This window comes from Platichthys flesus, chromosome 6, assembly GCF_949316205.1.
Source record: "Platichthys flesus chromosome 6, fPlaFle2.1, whole genome shotgun sequence".
Lineage (NCBI taxonomy): Eukaryota > Metazoa > Chordata > Actinopteri > Pleuronectiformes > Pleuronectidae > Platichthys > Platichthys flesus.
Genome location: NC_084950.1, coordinates 14,661,408 through 14,682,103, shown reverse-complemented (window position 1 = coordinate 14,682,103; position 20,696 = coordinate 14,661,408). Strand labels below are relative to the sequence as shown.

General features: G+C 40.2%; 3 protein-coding genes across 3 annotated transcripts; 2 read left to right on the top strand and 1 right to left on the bottom strand.

Annotated features, from left to right (window-relative positions):
* The first annotated feature begins 2,872 nt into the window (after positions 1–2,872).
* Positions 2,873–5,461, top strand: tmem258 (transmembrane protein 258). The gene is made up of 4 exons (XM_062390860.1): positions 2,873–3,004; positions 3,286–3,395; positions 5,084–5,212; positions 5,309–5,461. The coding sequence occupies exons 1-3, from the start codon at positions 3,002–3,004 to the stop codon at positions 5,208–5,210; spliced, it is 240 nt and encodes a 79-aa protein (XP_062246844.1). The 5' UTR covers positions 2,873–3,001; the 3' UTR covers positions 5,211–5,212; positions 5,309–5,461.
* Positions 5,462–5,741: 280 nt separating this feature from the next.
* Positions 5,742–8,772, bottom strand: tmem138 (transmembrane protein 138). Its single transcript, XM_062389262.1, has 5 exons — positions 8,636–8,772; positions 7,632–8,070; positions 6,744–6,915; positions 6,516–6,591; positions 5,742–6,413 (listed from the first exon to the last, which is right to left on the bottom strand). The coding sequence occupies exons 2-5, from the start codon at positions 7,757–7,759 to the stop codon at positions 6,301–6,303; spliced, it is 489 nt and encodes a 162-aa protein (XP_062245246.1). The 5' UTR covers positions 7,760–8,070; positions 8,636–8,772; the 3' UTR covers positions 5,742–6,300.
* Positions 8,773–9,743: 971 nt separating this feature from the next.
* cracr2b (calcium release activated channel regulator 2B) lies at positions 9,744–20,553 on the top strand. Its single transcript, XM_062390117.1, has 18 exons — positions 9,744–9,789; positions 12,133–12,383; positions 12,460–12,571; positions 12,689–12,836; positions 13,619–13,765; positions 13,863–13,953; positions 14,617–14,712; positions 14,796–14,983; positions 15,768–15,839; positions 15,937–15,991; positions 17,403–17,482; positions 17,575–17,695; positions 17,923–18,049; positions 18,128–18,209; positions 18,677–18,791; positions 19,049–19,156; positions 19,246–19,322; positions 19,616–20,553. Exons 2-18 carry the CDS (start codon positions 12,135–12,137, stop codon positions 19,698–19,700), a joined length of 1,953 nt encoding a protein of 650 aa, XP_062246101.1. The 5' UTR covers positions 9,744–9,789; positions 12,133–12,134; the 3' UTR covers positions 19,701–20,553.
* Positions 20,554–20,696: the final 143 nt, after the last annotated feature.

Genomic DNA, 20,696 nt, shown 5'->3' with positions numbered 1-20,696 from the left:
CTCAAAAGCTAAAACCCTCCCAAATTATGTTTAATATACTAAAATAAATTTGCTTCACTGAAGAAAGATTGATCATTTCATGGACACAGAAAGGTCCGATTTTGGCAGGTTAAAGGTTTTGTCGCTTACAGAGCGTACTGTGAAAATTTAACAAATATTTTACTTCAAATACAAAAATATGTTGCATAACATCAGTGAATTAAGTAGTGGTGCTGTGAGATCCATATTTGATATCTTGTATGACTTCCATGAGCTTGAAGGACTGCATCCATGCGGTTTGACATTCATAAAATGTATTGATGAAGAAATCAGGAAAAGCAAAGAACGCAGTCTTACATGCCTCCCAGAGTTCATCAAGATTCTTGGTTTCGTCTTCCATGCTTCCTCTTTCATTCTACCCCAGACATGCTCAATGATGTTCATGTCTGGTGACTGGGATGGCCAGTCCTGGAGCAACTTGATCTTCTTCGCCTTTAGGAACTTTGATGTAGAGATGGAAGTATGCGATGGAGCACCATCCTGCTGCAAAATTTTACCCCTTTTATGGTTGGGAATGTAAGAGGTAGCTAATATTTCTTGATATTTTAGGCTATTGATATTGCCTTCCACCCTGCAAATCTTTCGCAAACCTCCATACTGGATGTGACCATGATTTTTCCGCCACCAAACTTAATTGTTTTCTGGGTGAATCTTGGATCCATGCGGGCTCCAGTAGGTCTCCTGCAATATTTGCAGTGGCTGTGATGTAATTCAACCCAAGATTCACCTGAGAAATCCACCTTCTGCCACTTTTCCAGCGTCCATCCTTTTAGCAGGCTGTGGGCCTTGGCAAATGCCACATGTTTTTTTAATTGCCTTCTGTTTAGTGCTGGTTTCTGGGCACTGATTCAACCATGGAGGCCATTACGAGAAAGAATTCTACAAACTGTCCTGGTTGAAACAGGGACTTGAGGTGACCAGGCCTGGTGGAGCTCTGCTGCAGTGGAAAAGGGGCTGGCCTTGGCTTTTCGAGCCAACAAACGATCCTCCCGAGCAGTTGTCTTGTGGGATCTGCCAGACCAGGGCTTGTCAAAAACATCTCCAGTCTCTTCAAATCTTTTTCTTATTCTTTGTACTTGACGCTGAGACACATTGAAGGTGTCAGCCACCTCAGCAGTGGATCTGGTCTTCAGCCTCTTGATAATCTACGCTTTGGTCTCAGGGTGAATCTTAGGCATGTTGTCAGAGGTTAAGTTGCAGTTGATGTGAAGGTCTGGTGTGCTGGGGTTCTTTTTATACACACTCACTAATTGATTGATCAATTATTGATCACAGGTGAGGCTGTAATCTAGGATTGGGTGCATCATATGACAAGGCAACAAGACTTTTGTCTTTGCAAAAATTGACTCAGTGGGCTTTACCAAGCTGTGAACGTTAGAATGCTTTTCAGCAGTTTCGTTTGGCACCAAAACATTATTTCAAAAGCTGTTGGGATTGGAATTAGCCATTTCTTGTAAAAAAAAATTGAATAGGGTTGAGCGGGGTAATGTGGGACATCGGGTGATGTGAAACACCCCCTGTATCTAGGCAACGGAACACATTTGTGGTCAAGTGACTATTATGTTTAAAAGCCCCTCCCATTACCCCCTTGCCATGAAGGAGAAGTTGGTGCAGGTGCTGTGGAAAGTATGATTTTTCACAAAAATGAGTTTTTGCATGTAAAAGTAAATTTTCTTTCCTTGAACTTAATCAACTGTTGTGTCAAAACAAATTGATTCAGGTTAAAAAACTTATATCATACATGTTGGTGAACTTCCAACATATAAAACCATGTGATGGATGCTAGCTGAAGATTAGCCTGAATTGATAAGAGAAGTTGTTTTTCTAAAATGGTGGCTGTGGGGTAAAGTGGGACAGTGTCTCTCTTTACCCCACCATGAAGCACAAGTTAAGGAGGAGGAGCTTGCCAAAGACTTGAAACAGCTGACCAGGTCCATGGCCTTGCTCCAGTTAAGTGCTGTGAACTGGCATTTGAATACGCAGAGAAAAACAATATCCCTGTCCCTGCCAATTGGACAGAGAAACAATGTGCCGGTAAGCTAGGGTGTGCAAGAGATCACATGAATCATAATAATCATAAATGTGCTTAATTGACCAATCCCCATGATTCTGTTACTAGTCCCATATTAGTGGTTGTCAATCTAGTTGTTTTAACTATTACAACATGTGTTGTTATGGTAGTTTTAAAGTGGAAAAAGTAAGTGGACCACTTTACCCCGTAGCTCGGGTAAAGTGGGACACAAGACCACTTTTTTTAAAACAATTATATTTTAACTGCCCTTTGTCCTGAAGATATTCTGATCATTTCCATTGCTAGAAATCATCCTGAATTAATGGGAAATGTGTAAATTTTACTGATATATCAGTTTAGCTCGCCTAGAGTGGAGCAAATGTAAAAAAATCCCCTACAAATATATTCGAGGGGCACTTAAGATCAAATTGTACCCAAGCGACAAGACTTTTGTCAGGGATAAATTGAAGAACTTCATTGAATTGAGTAAAATAAAGACATAAATTAAACACAATTTAATTTTATGAAATTGAATTAATCAAATTACCTTAATGGATTAAATTCAACTATAAAGTTAAATATTGTACTTTAGTTGTCCATAAATTTGACACAGTTAAAGACTTCAGATTTCAGTGAATACAGAAAAGATAAAATATAAATTATTTATTTATATGATCAAATATATATATAAATATATGATCAAATTTTGAAAACTAAAGTTATAACGACTGTAATTTGTATTTTTACCTCCATTTACTGAGTTTGGATTGAAACACTTTGATAACCTGAGCCTGCGATACGGAGCAGGAGACGCCTGACAGACAAAACCGAGGGTAGTAAAGACCCACGAGTCACGTTACGCCATACGTCATGACGAAACCCGGAAGAGCTAATCAGTACGTGGCCTTCTCAGCTTGAACCGTCGAGACCGGAGCTCCACAATACAACAAAATGGTGAGATTCATCCGGTTTATGATGTTTATATGATAAACACTTTACACATCTCATGTAGAGAGATGTGTAGTTTGAATGGCATGATTAAAACATGGCGTTGCCTGTGTGAAGCAGAGTTTTGTGGAACGTTCGCTTCTTGTGTCAAATCCATCGCTTCGGCCGCTCCATTAAAACCGAAGGAGTCAGTTTTTCCAGCAGGGATCAGGGGCTACACACTGTGGACTCGGTGTTTCCTCTCTAACATCCTCTTCCTCCTCTTCCTCCTCTCTCTGTCTCTGCAGGAACTCGAGGCCATGACCAGATACACCAGCCCGGTGAACCCGGCTGTGTTCCCCCACCTCACCGTGGTGCTGCTGGCCATCGGCATGTTCTTCACCGCCTGGTTCTTCGTGTATCCTTCCGCATGGAGATATCATAAAAGGAGTCGTAGCACAGATTATTAGATTATTCTGTAAATAATAATGTGCAGTAAAACACAAGTACCTGAGTAAACTGAAGGGATGGTTCACCTAAAAATGAAAATTCACTCATTTACTCACTACTGTGCTACTGGAGGGGCGGGTGAACTGTTTGTGTTTTAGGGCCAAACAGCTTTGCAGCAAAATCCAATAAATTAAATTCTATGGTTTTATTTTTACATTTGAAGACGTTGTCACCTTTTACTTAAATTCATATATATACTTCATTTTTGGGTGAACTATCCCATCATGGGATCATGTAATAGTAAAAGCACTGCTGCTGCTGCTTTACATTTTAGCTGCAACTAGAGCTGGGCATTAAAATAATCAATTATCGTTTAAAAAAATCATCATCAATTGTAATGTAATGAAAATGTAACGTATCTAATATATTGATACATAGTTTATTCATTGTGAAAGCACAGTGACATGTAATTTACATTCATAAAACGGAGCAAATATCAGGCTTTCTACTAAAATTATATTGTTACATTTATCATGATAATTATTATTGACTCGTATGACATTTTTTTTCTCAATATAATTTTTGCTGTCATTGTCCAGCCCAACCTTCTACTGACTATTACTTTCATTATACATGAATGCAGGGTTTACAACATTCCAGCCAAATCTAATACAATTAAAGTAACTGGTGACTCCTTCTTCAGAATTAATAAAACAGATGAAAACATAACATGCCTTCTTATTGAACCTGTGGTGTCATCCAAGTGTCCGAAAGACCCGACATTAAAATTTTGACTCGTAACGGCGGCATTCACTCCATGTTTTTAGCCTAATTGTCCTCCGGAGCCAGGTTTGCCACCTGGCTCTGAGTGTTTGAATGCGCGATGAATGATAGCAACACTGCCTCTGCTAGCATTACCACTTCGGGTAGTGAACTTTTAGGGTTGAAACAGTGTGAATGACGCTGTTTCGAGTCGAGATTGAATGTAGGGGCTTGCATCCACTTTGATGCAATATGGAGGTATGCTAGGTTTTTATTCTCTTTTATTGCATCTGAGGAATTGGTCACCAGTTACTTCAGTTGTATTGGAGAGAGAAGGACATATTTGCAAGTTTCCTGTGCAATAAGACATTTTAGGTGCATTCACTTTTGGCTAAACTGTTGGGAAAATGTTAACTGCTCATTTCATGCAAGGGATGTTGTCTTATTTACTGCTACTAAGCATTTCTGTATCAAATAGGAAACGATGTGGTATTGATGCTTAACTTCAACATCGTGGTGCAGCACCATGATCAAAATGAAAAGCAGAGACAATTTTCAATCCCTGATTGGAACCAAAACAAAAACAAATTCTGTGATTATTTTTAATGCTTTAAATGGTTTGTTTACTTTGATTATATTATTAGAACTGGTTAAAATTATTTTTATTATGAACTAATGGATTAACAAAATTAAATTTTTGGATCTTGATTGTCAGTGTGCCCTTTTCAATACTGAGTCATGTAAATGTCATTAAAGAATACAGGTTGACAGTATACACATTGTACTGTAGTATACTACCACTGCAGACAAGTGCGCGATAAGGTACACTTGTAAATCATGACAAAGAAGTAGATCATTAACCTGTTCGATGAGCTTCCCTTAACATTTCATCAGCTATGAAGTGACTTCAACAAAATACACCAGGGACGTCTACAAAGAGCTGCTGATCTCCCTCGTCGCTTCGCTCTTCATGGGCTTCGGTGTCTTGTTCTTGTTACTCTGGGTTGGCATCTATGTATGAAGGTACGTTAAAATGTAATTAATGTCTAATGGTTTTTATGTTTAATCACTGGAACAGCGTTGTGGTTATTAACTTCACACCCTCTTGTTTTCCCACAGATTGACTGGCTTTATAATGACACATTCCAGTGGAACAACGGGCGTCACAAACACGAGCTGAATCTGGATTCAATTGGACTGCACTGATGATATTTGGGGGTCATATGGAGTCTTGTTTTGTTTTCACAAGTAAAGGGGATTTGTAAAAAATTGTTTGTGCGTGTCTTTCATTTAAAGTTCTGACTGTCTTCAATTTTATATTTAATATTTAACCGTTTTACAAAGACCAACCCCAAAGTGCCCTGCAACTAAACCGGTTGAGTTCTTGGGAATAGGAGTTTATTTGGACCCACTAAAGACTATTTATAGCGCTTCACTAGTAGAGCCTAAAACCTCAATCCCTGATTTATCCTTGTGTTAAAAATAGAGCAGTCTGGTTCACCTTGTCTCCAGGATAATACTGACCACTTAGAGATGAAGGATTACACCGGGATTACAGAAGGATTATTTAATAAAAAACAGCAGGAACACAATTCAAAAGGTCCTTGCTCAGGACTCAAATCATGGAAATTGGCTTATTTATCATGTAAACAACACATACTAGTCTTAAAAAAAAAAAAGGCAAAATAAACCAATTTCTTTCTTCCTTGCACAGCCTTTCCAGCAAATATATGGTTACATGTAGTTCTACATATAATTAAAGATTCAAATGGGTAATCTATATCTGAACAGAGACAAACTTGGGACATTCTTTCAATGTGTTGCACTCTGTGTACAACTCTAATTGATTTACAAAGGCCACATGGATTAACACTCAATCCAGATTAATACAGCGCTCCAACTGCCCTGATCTGCCCACTTGGCTACGAAGAACCAATTAATACAAACTGTTAGACTTTGCTTCATCCTCTTACCTGTAAAATTCATCATCAGCCAAATTGCTTTGTTCAGTAGTGTCAGGCTGTGCAAGTGTTAAATAGAAATTTCCCCCCAAAATTCAGTGTAGCACATGGTGATGCTCAGTGTTTTAATGTCTGGAGACTGTCTCTTTGTCACTGTCGGGCTCTGGCGAAGGCGTCACGCAGCCAGAGAGAGTCCTCATACAGCCGGGGGTCCCCCATGTACTCTGCTGTGCGTTTGTACAAGTAGTAATACAACACTGCCGCTGTTGACAGAGAGACGGACACATACTCAATGATCAGTGGCACGACAGAAGACTGATGAGCTGTGATGGAGAATGTTTGAATGAATGAAATCAACCAGTTACCTGTTCTCTGGAAAACAAAAAGAGCTTGAAGACCATCGGTCCAAACAAAACGGTTTGAGTCGAGCCATCTAAGATTCTAGAAGAAAATATCAGATTCAGTAAACATGGATGAAGACTGTGCACAGTTACTCTGATATAGGATAGTAATTATTTTAGCGCATCATTTTCAGTGATAGTCAGAATCATGTTAATATGTATCGGTTTTAGTGCAGGGTTGACGAAGCGTACCAACACCCAGCAGTGGAAGCAGATGCTTAGGGTCAGGTAGAGGGCGGAGCATATCATCAGAGCCCTGAACCTCTCCAGCAGCAGAGACACTAGCCCGACCTGGAACACGTAGGTGTTGAACATCATCAACAGGACGATGATCACGTTGAATAAGATGGCAATGTCCTGGATTCTGCAAGACAATGACAGATGATATTAATATTGGTTTTCTGATGGTGCACATTTAGCAAGATGTCAAAAACATACACATGATCATGTCAGAGAGAAAGATACAGAGCAAGTGGGATTTTTCACTAAATGAAGCAGCATTTCCATGCTTGTTTAAATGTGGCCAGATGAAATGGCTACTGAAAGAAGAAGCTGCTAAATAAAGTTACAATACTTCAATATCTTTAATTAATACACATACTCAAGGATAAAAAACAGACATGGATGTTCGAATAAACTCTTAAAATACAAAGTGTCTAGGCTTTCCTTGAGTTATGTAAATCTGAATGTAATATTCTGAATAATGTAAACCTCAGTATATTAGCTGATTATCTCAATAATCACAAATTTGTCCTGTTATTGTATTTTGTTTTGGTCTAAAACTAGGTCAGGAGGTTAAAGCCACAACTTCCATTACATTATTATTCATGGGATTGTTATCAATCCCTTAGTCAATTTTTACAAATTAATAAAAAAGTACTTTTTAAACACTCCAATTGAAAGTTATTTTAAAAATACAATGTAATAATATGATGCAGAGAAAAATGTATACCTGAAGATGTAAACAAACAGTGTATAGTGTATATAATTGATGAATAACTGATAACATACGCTAGAATCTACCTCTTTCCGGTTGACGTTCTGATAAGTGAACTGATGTTTTGAGCATAGATGACTTACATGAATAGCACGAGCTGGATGACAGGCTCTCCCCTCAGAAGTTCACTGAAGGAGTTGACGAAGAGGTCATAGCACAACAGTGAGAGCTGGATCAGCAGCACCAGTGAGTAGTTACCAGTCTGCAGCATCTTCTCTTCTCCTCCTTGCTTCTCTTCACAGATCCCAAACACAGGTACTCCACATGCTCTGGTGCAAAATCACTGCACAGGTCCAGAAGCAGACACACACCACTGAGTTACAACTTGTCCATTCACATAGTCAGGGAGTGGTGCGCTTCTCCATAAACAAGGGGCTCCAGAAAGTTCCTCTGTGGAGAAACATGCTGTTTGTTGTCCTCAGGGATAAAACATCTCTGACATGCAGGATTTGGGATGACCCGGGGTTGACCTCTTCAGCTGCCGCAGGTAGACATCTTGGCTGTGGAAAGTCTCCTCATCAGCTGCAGGGAGAAAATAGATGCTGTGGTTATATCGTGTGATAGAAAACATAGGCAGCTACACCTGAATTGTTCATTACGCGCAGCTAAGTTGTGTCCCCTGTGCAGCTCGAGCTTCTCCATTGTGTGTCTGCCGGTGAGGGGCCGATTCACCGTCTGCCTCAGACGTATATATGAACGGCGAACGTACCCATGTAAAGCATGCTACACGGGCAGCCACCGTGGGAAGGTCATGGGTGGGATTAGGGATTAATGTGTCCTGCGTGGACCCCTCCAGTTGTTGTTATTGTGTTACGCACAAACTCTCATTTTACGCAACTTCTCTTCTAATGGCGGGAGCCTGTGATTATTTAATCCTGGCTGCAGATAAGCTAGTACACCGATAGAAGTAAGTTTCTACTGTTTGTATTAGTAACACATCTAATGTACGTTGAACTCAACAAAGGCGGTGGCAAGGCTCAGATTTTAACTTCGAGTTTCTCCCCACGTGAACCACAACAACGCTGTTTAGCTGCGTCCAGTTGTGTTAACATGATCCAGAAATATGATGTGAGTCGCCTCTACTCACCGGAAACACGCGAGGGAGGAAAACGAGTCACGTGGAGACAAACAGGAACCGTAAATTGCTCGTATTTCTTCTTTTTCCACAAACAAACGGCGCAGTTTCCTCCGAGCATCCACCGCCGCCTCTCAGCAGCAACGTATTTCCGCAAATTCCATGGTAACGCTGCTTCGTGATGCTACCGTAATAACCAGTGTACGGGTTCTCCAGATATTCATCAAAAATGTAGCCCCAAGCACAGACTTTCGTTTTTATTACACAGATGTATTGGTTTTGTGTGGTTTTCTAAATACTAAAGAAAGGTTGGGTGAAACATTTACTTTCATTACCAACTAGGCTAAACATTGAACTGCATCCTAGTTGTTGTTATTTTTTACCGTTCTTCTCTACTATTTGTGGTTTGCAACTTTAGAGTTGACTTGCATTTTATTTCATTGTGGTTTGAAGTAAATGTGTATATTGTCAGCCTACTGCTCGTTCTTATCATTTTACCTTATCTGTTCATAGTTTTACATGTTTGGATTTGGTTTATAAAATGTGGTTTTCCTATCCTCTGTAAAACAATTTTACAGAAAAGAGAGATAAACAGATTTTCATTAAATCTACCTGTGTAATCTCAGGTTGAATTATCAATTAAGTTAATAATAATAAAGGAAATTCATGTTGCTTGTTGCCAATTTATTTTAAGATAAGACAGGAAAATCCTTCATTAGATCCACTATTGGGACATTTTCCATCTTACAGCAGCAACAGAGAAATTGAAAATGAGAATCAGTAAATCTAAACTTATACTTTATGCACCATCATTTAAAAGCAATGGCAAAAGAAAAGGATAAAAAAAACAATCAACAAGTAAGAACGAAAGCAAAGTAAACAGAATGTGTGTAGTGTAAATAGAGTATCTACGGTGCTAGATTCTCTAACTAAGATGATCATGATGGATTAAAATATAAAAATCAATATACTTTCACACATAGTGGCTGCAGGTCAACAGGGGCCTATGACAACAATGTTGAGTGGAAGAGTGTGAGCGAGCTACACCGATCATTACGGTACAGGTCAGCAGCACAGGCTCGTCACTGCCACCCAGCGGCTGTGGCCGGTACGTCTTGCAGTCACAGAGCTGGACAGCGGTGGTGGGACACCTGCACCGACACACGGTGAGTTCAAGGCTCCACAAACTTCTCTCAACTCACAGAAATACAATAATGGGACTTAGTCCGATCTGCAAAGACACAGCCGGGTGTGTGTTCACTCTGTGTCCAGTGTGAGGTCGCGTAACCAGCGGCTGTCTGAGTCCTTCTTCTCCGTTAATAATAAATACACTCGTTATGTGCAGAGCAGCTTCATGTCGTCGTATCACAATTTGAGTCATTGTGGGAAACCACGGTGCGTTTGAGGGCAAAACCACTTTCTGTCTTAACGTGGAGAAAACTGTGTTCGAAAGCAACATGTCCCATTGAGAGCGGTGTTATTTATCTTTGACAGTTTAGTTGCCCGCGACACGTTGTAAAGCCACTGTCCTCGTGTCCCTGCTGATGAATAGTGTGTATCTGAGGTGTGTTAGAGTTTATTTGACCTTTGCGTGGCTGCTGGTTTATGTGGAGTCTGGTCAGACACACAAAAATCCTTAACGTGTAATGTTTACACAAGACCAGCACCAGGAAAACCGGCATATCTCTACGATTCAGGGACGTTTTGAAGGCTCCACGAATCACCAGCGGGATGCTTCACTAGACTTTATCAGAACCTACTTTATTAGAGGTGTTGTGCCTTGAAGCAGAGATAGGCTGTTCATTTAATACTGTGGCACAGTTCAGCTGGTATTTTATCCCCATATTCTGCAAAGATATCTGTCAAAGATAAGGATCAAAATAACACTTTTAATTCTATAACGTTTTTAGCAATGCTCCAAAATATGTATGGATAGATTGGGAAGTTACTGTGTTACAGCAGCAAGTCGAGGGCATTGCACATAGATCTAAGTAGCAATAAAACAGATACAAAGAATTCAAATACCTCAAAAGAGAATGTTATAAACCAAATGTACTAAAAACTGTACGTACTCCCTAAGTAAATGATACATAATAAAGTACTAGAATACACAGTAAAGCACTTAATGTAATAGAACCCTGAGTAAGCCTATAAACAGAGACTTAATACAAGAGGTGACAGAATAGGAGTGTTCAGTAGTTGTTTGCATCTAAAGATAATGTAATGATGTAGGTAGGAGTATGACAAATTAAATATGAATTTAAGATGTGGATATTCCCAGTTATTGCAGGAGTAAGCGGGGAGTTTCGGTGTGGGCTGAAAGTATACGCCTCAGGGTCTGTTATAACCTAGAAATAATAATAACAAGATATAAAAAATACATATCAGTGATCACACATTAAGAGCAGTTGTGAAGAGGTGGGTTTTTAATTTTGTTGACAGCTGACAGGTCTTATTTGTTTAGGGAGAGCATTTCAGAATGAGGGTGGGGGGGTTAAATGGAGAAGGCTCAGTCACCCCAGGTTCCGCTGCATTGATTTGGAAACTCGGTTTGAATGAAACCATTTCTGATTTAGGCTTATATGTTCCTGTGAAGCAACTCATATGTCATCTAACCTGGAGACTGATTTTGTGTGCAATTTGTCACAAATCAGTGTTTTATGAGCGCCATGGCTCCTGAGAGCATCGTTTGTGTGTATTTGTTGGTAATTCCGACAATGCAAACTACTGCAAACGTTCATTTGCATCTCCTCGCTCCCGCAGCCATCCACCCTCCCCTTCAAGTACACAGTAACTCCTCTCACATGACACCATCCTGTTCTTTCACCCTTTACACATCCTGGTGCACCGTCACAGACCCTTCTGGCTGCAAAGCTGTTATCTTATATCTTCCTCATCTGAATATACAGTCAAGACGACTGACTCGTCTGTCTCAAGACAAGTATCTGAGTCACAACTAGTGTGCCTTGCAGATGTTGACATTTTATATATATATATATAAATATGTAAATTTTCATCTTTCAAACAACAATGGAATCTCATATAGTGAAGAACTGGTCACGGCAGCTGTAGATATTGTGCACAGTCACAGCTTAGTTTGTTCGTCACCTGGTGTTTGACAAGGGAGGACCTGCAGGGCCAGTTTCTCCCAATATTTCAGAACACTTACGAGGGAAGAGCCCAAGTGTCAATAAATTCACGGTGGTTTATCGGGAAATTATGCAAAGATTATGCTTCCAGCAGACAAAGTCAAATGTTAAATACTTGTGAGAAAAAGCTGACTATAGGGCAGAGTTATTTTCATTCTCTGCACCAAGCAGGTTATGTTTTCATTTGTGTTTGTTTGTCTGTTAGTTTGCAGCATAGCACAAAAACTACATGAAACTGCTACCTATATAAGTGCCATTCATGTACCACCTCTGTACCTGAACATAGTATTTTGCTGTAAATGTAGACTGATGGACAGATATACAGCAACTCCTCATCCATAACCATGTTCCTCTGTCCAGTCATGTCTAAGTGGCTGAATGATGGCGAGGTGCTCGTGGGTCAGGGCAGTGGCGAGGCTGTGCCAGCGAGCCCGAGACCGCGGGGCTTTGCTGTTGGGAGCCCCAGGCATAGTTTGGGAAGCAGCCCACTGGTGTCACCCAGAGCAGCAGCAGCAGGAAGTCCGCAGACCGAGACCATGGGCAAGGCCAAGGAGCTGTTTCTGCTCTGTGACAAAGAGGGGAAAGGCTTCATCACAAAGAGGGACATGCAGGTGAGCGTCGAGTGTCACAGGATGAAAACCTTGAGGCTGATTATAGAGACTTAAACTTCCGTCTTCTTCTGATCAGAGGCTGCAGAGAGAGCTGCCGCTGTCTCCTGAACAGCTGGAGACGGTGTTTGAGAGTCTGGACCGAGAGAGCAATGGATTCCTCACTCCTGTTGAGTTCAACACTGGACTCGGTAAGTGTTGTACTTTAGAGGGATGTGAACCCATAGATCATTGGGACATACGGACAAAAGAGTTTCTCCTACAGTTTTAATGAATTCTTCTATGCTATTCCTCACTCTGTGGTTCAGGCGAGTTTGTGGGACTTGAGGACACGTCTGAGTCGAGTCCAGGCGAAGCGGTGGAGGATGCGGACCAACTGCACTGGTCCCAGGATGCCACTGCAGTCAGATTTGTAAACATACTGATGGAGCTGGGTGCTGACAAGCTTTTTAAAGAGTAAGATGAAACCACTGTTTTATCACAGGGTGATCATATCTGTCTACAAACCACAGACACTAGTTTATATACTAATTATAATTATATTTTTTCCCAATTAGCAAACATTCTCACAGAAGGTTTGGTTGGTCAACTGTTGAATGAATGTATCAATATAGAAAATATATTAGATAGATGAGTAAACACAAGACGTATTTAAGGGACAACAACAATTAGACAATTAATCTATTAGTTGATGGTAAGATAGTAAATTGGCAACTGTTTTGATAATTTATGAATAACTTCACCTACTTCTCTTTTTTTTCAAGCTTTTTAAATGGTAATATTTTCCTTATTCTATATATGTATAAGTTCTGAACTCATCAGATATAACATAACATTGAAGGATTTACCTCCAGCTTTGAGAAATTGTATTGTCCTTTTTTAAAACAGTTTTATAGATTAAATGATTATTGATATTGAAGAAATTACTCAAAATATAAATCTACATAAAATCAATTTTTGATTGCATCCATATTTGATTGTTATCATTGTATGCCACTGTCAAAAACACAAAACTGAAAATCATTGATACTACTTGTATATCCACTATCTCCTCTTCTGAACAACTCATAGTTCAAGTATCTAGTTTCCAGTCTTACTTCGTACTTGCCGTGCAAACACTTTGTCATAAAACTTTGAAACATTTATTTAAGGTAAGTATTGTTTAAGGTCAGTGTCAGACTTTTAAGGTTTAAAACCCTCAGTCTTTTAACTTTTTGTGTTGTTTTGCTTTGTGTCAGTCAGCAGGAGCTTTGTTCTATGTGGTGTGAGCTCCAGAGAGAAAGACCAGAGCTGCTCAGTGTCCTGGAGAGTGTCTTGGTCCACACAGTGTCCCATTTACAGGACTCCATCAGAGAGAGAGACAGCCTGGAACAAGCTCTGCGCAGGTCCACACTTCATTCCCTCTGTCTGCCTCTTCACGTTGAACACAGCATCCACTCTGCCAAATGTAACTGTTGACTTGATTTTCTTTTTCTGCTTTAGACGCGAGAGCGAACACGATCAGGTTGTTCGATCCATTTATGAAGACCTGGAAAGTCAACTCAGAGAGGAGAGACAGAAACATCAGGCTCAGGTACAGATTTGAAGGAACTTTCATGACTTGGTTGTTTGATCTTGACCTTCTCACTTTTCAATTTACTATGAACCAAAATAACATGTGTGAAAGGTGCCTCAGATCCCGACAACGGCACCATGGTTCAGTTCATTTTCAGTGTAAAAGTATTTTTTGGGACAGTTTGGACTTGCGGCCCAATTGCAGGACGTTGAACCAGCATTAAACAATAGAAGAAGGAAAAGAGAAGAAGCTTGCAGGATTGCTTCTAGTCTTCGCCTCTGACTTTATAATGTCTTAATGACAAGGAGATTTGTCTTTTCATAACGATAATACAGTTGCAATGAAATCCACAAAATGAAAAGTTTAATTATTTTCTTTATTCAAATGGAAAGACTAACATGCCGACATCAGAGGTACGCTCGTCCACAAACGTAACTGATGTCAAATGTCAAATATAGTTAGACGCAGCTCATGTACATGATGCAGGAAACATGTATGTCACACACATATTTTTTAGTCCACTCCAAAACTAATCAGATAAAATGTGAATGATGTAACAAAGACCTTTGTTCTGACCGTGGTCTGAACTTACGGTTATGAAAACGGCCTTAGTCCAGCATTTGTGCCATTTAATAAGAGTGATGTCATCTCAGCATTTAATGAATTTATTGTGAAATCAAGGACGCTGTTAGACTGATGCAAAGAGGGAAGCAACTTGAAGAGGAGCTGAAGATGCGAGAGCAGGAGCTAGAGAACACAATGACCAAACAGAAAGAGGTAAGCATCCAAATGACTGCAGTGTTATGTCTGATAACGCCATGGTTTGATGAGAGAATCACAGGACCGGTCTTTGTCCTCAGCTGGAGACCAGAGTCCGGCAGCTCAGCTGTGAGCAGGTGAACTTCAAGGAGCAGAACCAGCAGCTGCGGAGCCTCAATGTCCAGCTACAGGACCAGATGGAGAGCACCAGAGAGCAGCTGCAGGCCGCTCTGGGTCAGCTCAGCCTATTGCAGCTCAACGCTGCCCAGGAACAAGTGGACAGACAGAGGTGAGAGGCACAGATAACTGTCTGTTGGGGCATTTTTTCAATAATTACACCTTTTTTCGAAAGAATAATTCATTTATCTTGAAGAAAAAAAATCTCTTCTTCATCAAATCCTCATTTCAATAATGGTTCTTGAGAGAAAGAAAGTGCATGACTGCTTTGCTGTAAAAATAAAAACAGCAGTAAACACATGAGAGTCATATGATCTCCTTTTGAGTTCAAACTTGCTGCGGGCAGTGGACGTTTTTTGGGAGATTCAGGACCATGTCGCTATAGATGATGTGAGATTAAATCAAATCCATGACTTTTCCAAGTGGAGAAAATAAGATCACTCCGAAGAATCTTTTTGACTCTCTGGAAGATGATCTGATGATTAAGAAGAAATAATTAAGAAGAAAGGCGCTAGTCTTTTATTTTAACTAATAACAAATAGATCAAAACTAGTGGTCTTCCATCTCTTACTTTCTCTTACTCCTACTTTCTGAATTCCTCACTCTGTTGGTGCCACTCATCCTAAAATAAAACAGCTCATAAATATATAGTTAAATATATTTTTAAAGGGTTGGTATTTAAAAACCTAGAACAGCTGGGTGCTGTAACTTTATGATTCAAACGGAAGTCATAAGAAGTACATTTGCTGTCATATTCTTGTGTTAACGGCGGCAGGATGGTGCCCATGGGTCTGTTACATTGCAGCACTTAGTTTATTGTTGTTTTTGGTCATATTTAAGAAATTATATTACAATATCCCAAATACAGAAATTGTCTTTTGCTTGTTTCCCTGTAGAAATGTGGTGAAGGTGTCAAAGAACATTCAGAAAGAGAAGGACAGCCTGTTTAGACAACTGGAACTGCTGAAGTGAGTCCAGCCTGCTGCTCTTCCAGTGTGTGTTCTCTACTTATGGATCAGTCGGTCATGAGAATGTCTCTAACTGACTTCCCTCTTTCTGATTCAGGGATATGAACAAACGGCTGCGAGATGAAAAAGACGCTCAACACTCTCAGAAGAGGGTTAGTCACAGACGCTCTGTTCTTCCTGCTCTGCCTCTAACTTACTACCTCAGTGAGGACCTTTGTACACCGTGGAAACATCAAGAGGTTTATCCGCCCTAAGCTAAGTCCTGGAAAGACTTCATGCTTTATGGACAATTCATATTTATATGGGCAGCTGTTATTGTTTGGTTATTAACTGAACTCGTGTTAAAGTCACTGACCTCGTTTGGGAGTTGTGCATGTCAGCAATTTTGGTTTTGTTTTTTTCCGTAGATGTTGGTTAGTGGAGTGAAGGATTTTTGCTGAAAAGACATTTGTTCTGTCCTGTGATGGACAGAGTGTAATATGTGTAAATGATCATTAATGATTCTGTACATGACAATATTTATGCAGTTAACTAAAGTGGGTCGGTACCAAACCAATAAAGCCCTTTCATGTATCACACTTCTCACATTTATTAGCATGTTCCCTCTTATCCCGTTCACGTTCTTTCAGAGAATTAAGGTGGAAGTTTTGCCAAAGCTGTTAATTACAGTCATTTTGGGATTCAAGCTTCCGTTCAGGTTTTCTGACCAAAGAGGCTGACAAAGAATACAAAACATTCATCAAGAAACTCTCCCAATTTGGTCCTTGTTCAGACCTGGTAGTAACATCTGTCCTGAGTGATCCAATCACAAGGGGTCAATGCTAAGTTCAGGTCTGAATGCACCCAAATACATCTTCAACACATCTTGAGATCTGATCACTTTGACCACATCGGGAGTTTTATCTGTGCCACATCCAGCCACATTCATTTCACTCTGTTAAGACACGTACGTTTGTCTCTTGCCACTGACACAATATCAACACTGACCAACATGCAGTTGTTGATACTTTTCTTATATGGGTAAAATCCTTCTTTACAGCTCCTCCTCATTCTGATCGCTTTCTACCTCTCTCTTGCTCACTCATGCCAACACACAGACACACAAACACAGTGACATCACACACATCTGTAAACTCAGACTGGGTAAAAACAACATAATTTGGTCCTTGGGAGCAGAAGCGTTGTTTGTTTATTTAAATATATATCAGTGGTCGTGAAGTGTTCACCCTAACTCTAACCCTAACCCTGAGACCCCTTTTTATACCGGGTGCAGACATAAGGGGTCCACTTGTGATTGGATCTCTCAGTATGGATGTTAATACCATGTCTGAACAGGACCTATAACACAATTAGCTACTCTTGGTTTTCTATTTTTCAGTTGCCAATTGATGATTATGATAAACTAAAAATGACACAAAAAGATTGAACCCTCACTTTTTAAACAATTAAAAAAAGAATCTGCCTGTGTGAAATAATTGGTAGAACATGTTTCAGACTATAAATATCTATACCTATAGAAATCTGAATGCTACTTGTTTCTTTTGCCTCACTTTCCACAAAAAGAATCCAAATGTCAAAAAGACTTTGGAGAAGAGAGGCTCAGTCATAGGTAACTACTTACTGCAAGACAAGCCACTGAAAAGGTTTGTATGACTACCTGCATCTGATATTACATTCGGTAAAAGTCCTATTGCCTCAGAAAGACACTAACTCTGTGTGTTTGTGGATCCTGAAGACAGCTGAGCTCATCTGATGAGTTGGAGCAGAACAAAGACACAGAGATGAAAAATGCATCCAAGAGACACCAGCCAACATGTAGAGTCGGGGGGGGAAATGTTGAACAGACTCAAACTCAGGTAGGGAAAATATTACATATGAAGATATACACATTTTAATCAATTGAATGACATAGTAGCAGGAGCAACAGAGGGTATGAGAAGGTAATTATAGGCTTTTGTGGTCTGCACAGCACAAATACGACACAGAGCTTTGAATATTTCTTAGCCTAAAAAAACCTTCTCTCTTAATGGCATTAAAAAAGTACATGTGTTTGAATTAAGTTGGTCTTTTACCCTAATTTTAGAGCAAAATTGTCAGTCGTCAGCGAGTGTTCAAGGTGGTATTCTTGGGTAACTCAGTTGTGGGTAAAAGCTCCTTCATCCAGCACTACTGCACAGGAAGCTTCCTCAGTAACACAAGCTCTACTGTCGGTAAGAGTTTCACTTATTATGTCAATGATTCACTCGCTCCTCAATGTGTCAGTGTGTCACTCCTCTGTTGTCTTGCAGGTTTGGATTTCCAGATGAAAACCTTAACTGTGGACTCCACCACCGTCACCCTGCAGCTGTGGGACACTGCGGGACAGGAGAGGTCAGAGATGACACAGCTTCTTCTCATGTCTTTCTTAATGCCTCTGTGTCAGTGACAGACAGTGGCTGTGCGTACTGTCATACCTCCATTGGCCCATCAGTCCCATTCTTTTGAACATGACATGTCTTAGACTCCTTGAGGGAATTTCTTCAAACTTGCTTTAAATGTTCAGGTAAACTCGACGATGAACTAATTTGATTTCAGTGGTCGAAGATCTCACTAAACTATTTGTTCAAGATGGTCTTGAGATACTCTTTGTATCTCAAGACCATCTTGAGAGAATCCTCAAAATGTTCACTCAGACTCCCAAATTAACCAATTAGATTTGGACGGTCCAATGTCAAGGTCACGACAACCTCACCACACACTCTTGAACATGGTATCTGAAGAGCGTCTTCAAGGAACTTCTTCACATCTGGACCTGTTGTCCCTCGGACTCAAAGAGAAACTTTGATTCCCCCTTCCAGGTTTCGCAGCATCACTGAGCAGTACTACAGGAAGGCCGACGGTGTCCTCGCCATGTACGACGTAACTCACTCCCCCTCCTTCAAAGCGCTGAGAGGATGGATGGACTCTGTGAAGGTGAACAGGCGGAGGTGTCACGGATGGTTGGGTGCAAAAACACTAAAGATCTGAAAACATGTGCAAGTTATTACCACCTTAGTACAACAGGAAGCTAAGAAAACACAGATGTCATTGAAGTTTTAAAGTAAAGTATTCATTTTAGTACTACTTTGACTTATTCGTTAGGTGATTTGTGTAGGTTTACCTCAGTTTTTAATCCTAATCAATGATAATGATAATAAAGAAAGTGTTGTGTCACCTGGTCTCTGTCGCAGGAGAAGATGTGTGAAGGTGCCGTGTTAATGCTGCTGGGGAACAAGCTGGATCTGGCAGACGCACACAGCAGGCAGGTGACCACAAGGGAGGGGCAGAGGCTGGCAGAGGTTAGGTTTATTTGAATATTCAAACAACTTTCTTCAGTGATTTACCTCATTATATTTTTTTAGATGAAATACATTTTGGGTTTTTACAGCAGCACCAAGCTTTGTTTTACGAGTGCAGTGCCAAGACCGGACATAACATGGAGGAGCTGATGACTCACCTGGCAAGGTAAGATATTTCCACCTACTGTCCATTGTGTTATTACACTGAATGTGTAGCTGTAGCCACGCTCATTTACCAACCAAAACAATGGCGTCCCATAACAATTATTCAGAGCCTCTGGGAGTGTGTTCAAATTATGTGTGTGTTGCTTGAACAAACATATTTTGGTCGATAAATTACATACATTACATTGTATCTAGATAACCATGATTGATCAGTGCTGTAAACTACAAATTAATTTCTCTTCTCAAACACTGTGACTTCTGCTTTACAAGGATATTTATATTTTTTTATTTTAGGACGTTGCTCGCCCAGCATGATCGACAGTGTGTAGATGCCCTTTTACTGAGCGAGGACACATCTACAAAAGGCTGTTGTACATAAACAGAGAGGAAAAGACAAAAGAATATGTGGTTCACACCATGGTTCAGTGCATGGTTACACTTCCTGTCCTGTGGTCACACCTTTATCTGTGAACAAGTTTACTGAGCAGTGTCTGTAAGGTTTGTTTATGTTGTGTATATAATCTGTCCGATTAAGGATTATTTTTTGATGACTCCTCTGTTGTCTTTTTAAACACAATTACTTTTAAGTTGCCTAATGTATGCTCATAACTTATAAGTATGTATTATAAGTGAGCGTAACTTAAAACTTGTAACTTATACCATTTGTTTTTTCACCTTCATCACCTCACGAATCAACTATTGCAAAAGCATCCTTTCCGGCACACAAAACTCAGCTGCCCTTCTGCTCACCCACTCCCGCACCAGAGACCACATCAGCCCTGTCCTTCAAAACCTACACTAGTTCCCCTTTCAACAAAGAATATAGTTTAAATTCACATACACACACACACAAAACACAAAACCCTCCACAACCTCGCCCCCCCCCCCCCTCACCTCTCTGACCTCCTGCACCGACACAATCCCACCCGCAACCTCAGATCCACCAACGCCAGCCTCCTCACCCCTCTTACCCTGTCCAAGCACCGAAACCATGGGGGACTGGGCCTTCTCCATCGCTGCCCTCTACCTCTGGAACTCTCCCCCCTAACACCTCAGACATTCTCCTTCACTCACCTCCTTCAAAAATGGACTCAAAACTCACCTTTTTAAATCTGCTTTTTAATCAGTGATGTATGTATGTATTATAATTGTTTTAAGTGTAAAACAAATGACTGTCTTTTAACTGTTATCATGTTACCTTATTGTCATTGTTTTTTGAGTCACTCTTTTTACCATGTTAAGCGCCTTTGAGTACATTTTAAAAGCGCTACACAAATAAAATGTATTATTATTATTATTATTATTTTTATATGCATGGGAAACCAGCTGGGGGCAGACATGTACTCTGTAAACTGCTGGCTGAGGGTTGAGCTGC

What these genes read in the sequence shown, in the direction of transcription:
- tmem258 (XM_062390860.1), top strand. An exon ending in TTCACCGCCTGGTTCTTCGT is followed by an intron (nt 3,396 to 5,083) that starts GTATCCTTCCGC and finishes ACATTTCATCAG; the next exon opens with CTATGAAGTGACTTCAACAA.
- tmem138 (XM_062389262.1), bottom strand. Translation starts at nt 7,759, where the DNA reads ATGCTGCAGACTGGTAACTACTCACTGGTGCTGCTGATCCAGCTCTCA. An exon ending in ATCCAGCTCGTGCTATTCAT is followed by an intron (nt 6,916 to 7,631) that starts GTAAGTCATCTA and finishes ATTGTCTTGCAG; the next exon opens with AATCCAGGACATTGCCATCT. An exon ending in GCTTCCACTGCTGGGTGTTG is followed by an intron (nt 6,592 to 6,743) that starts GTACGCTTCGTC and finishes ATTTTCTTCTAG; the next exon opens with AATCTTAGATGGCTCGACTC.
- cracr2b (XM_062390117.1), top strand. Translation starts at nt 12,135, where the DNA reads ATGTCTAAGTGGCTGAATGATGGCGAGGTGCTCGTGGGTCAGGGCAGT. An exon ending in CAATGACCAAACAGAAAGAG is followed by an intron (nt 14,713 to 14,795) that starts GTAAGCATCCAA and finishes CTTTGTCCTCAG; the next exon opens with CTGGAGACCAGAGTCCGGCA. An exon ending in TAACACAAGCTCTACTGTCG is followed by an intron (nt 18,050 to 18,127) that starts GTAAGAGTTTCA and finishes GTTGTCTTGCAG; the next exon opens with GTTTGGATTTCCAGATGAAA.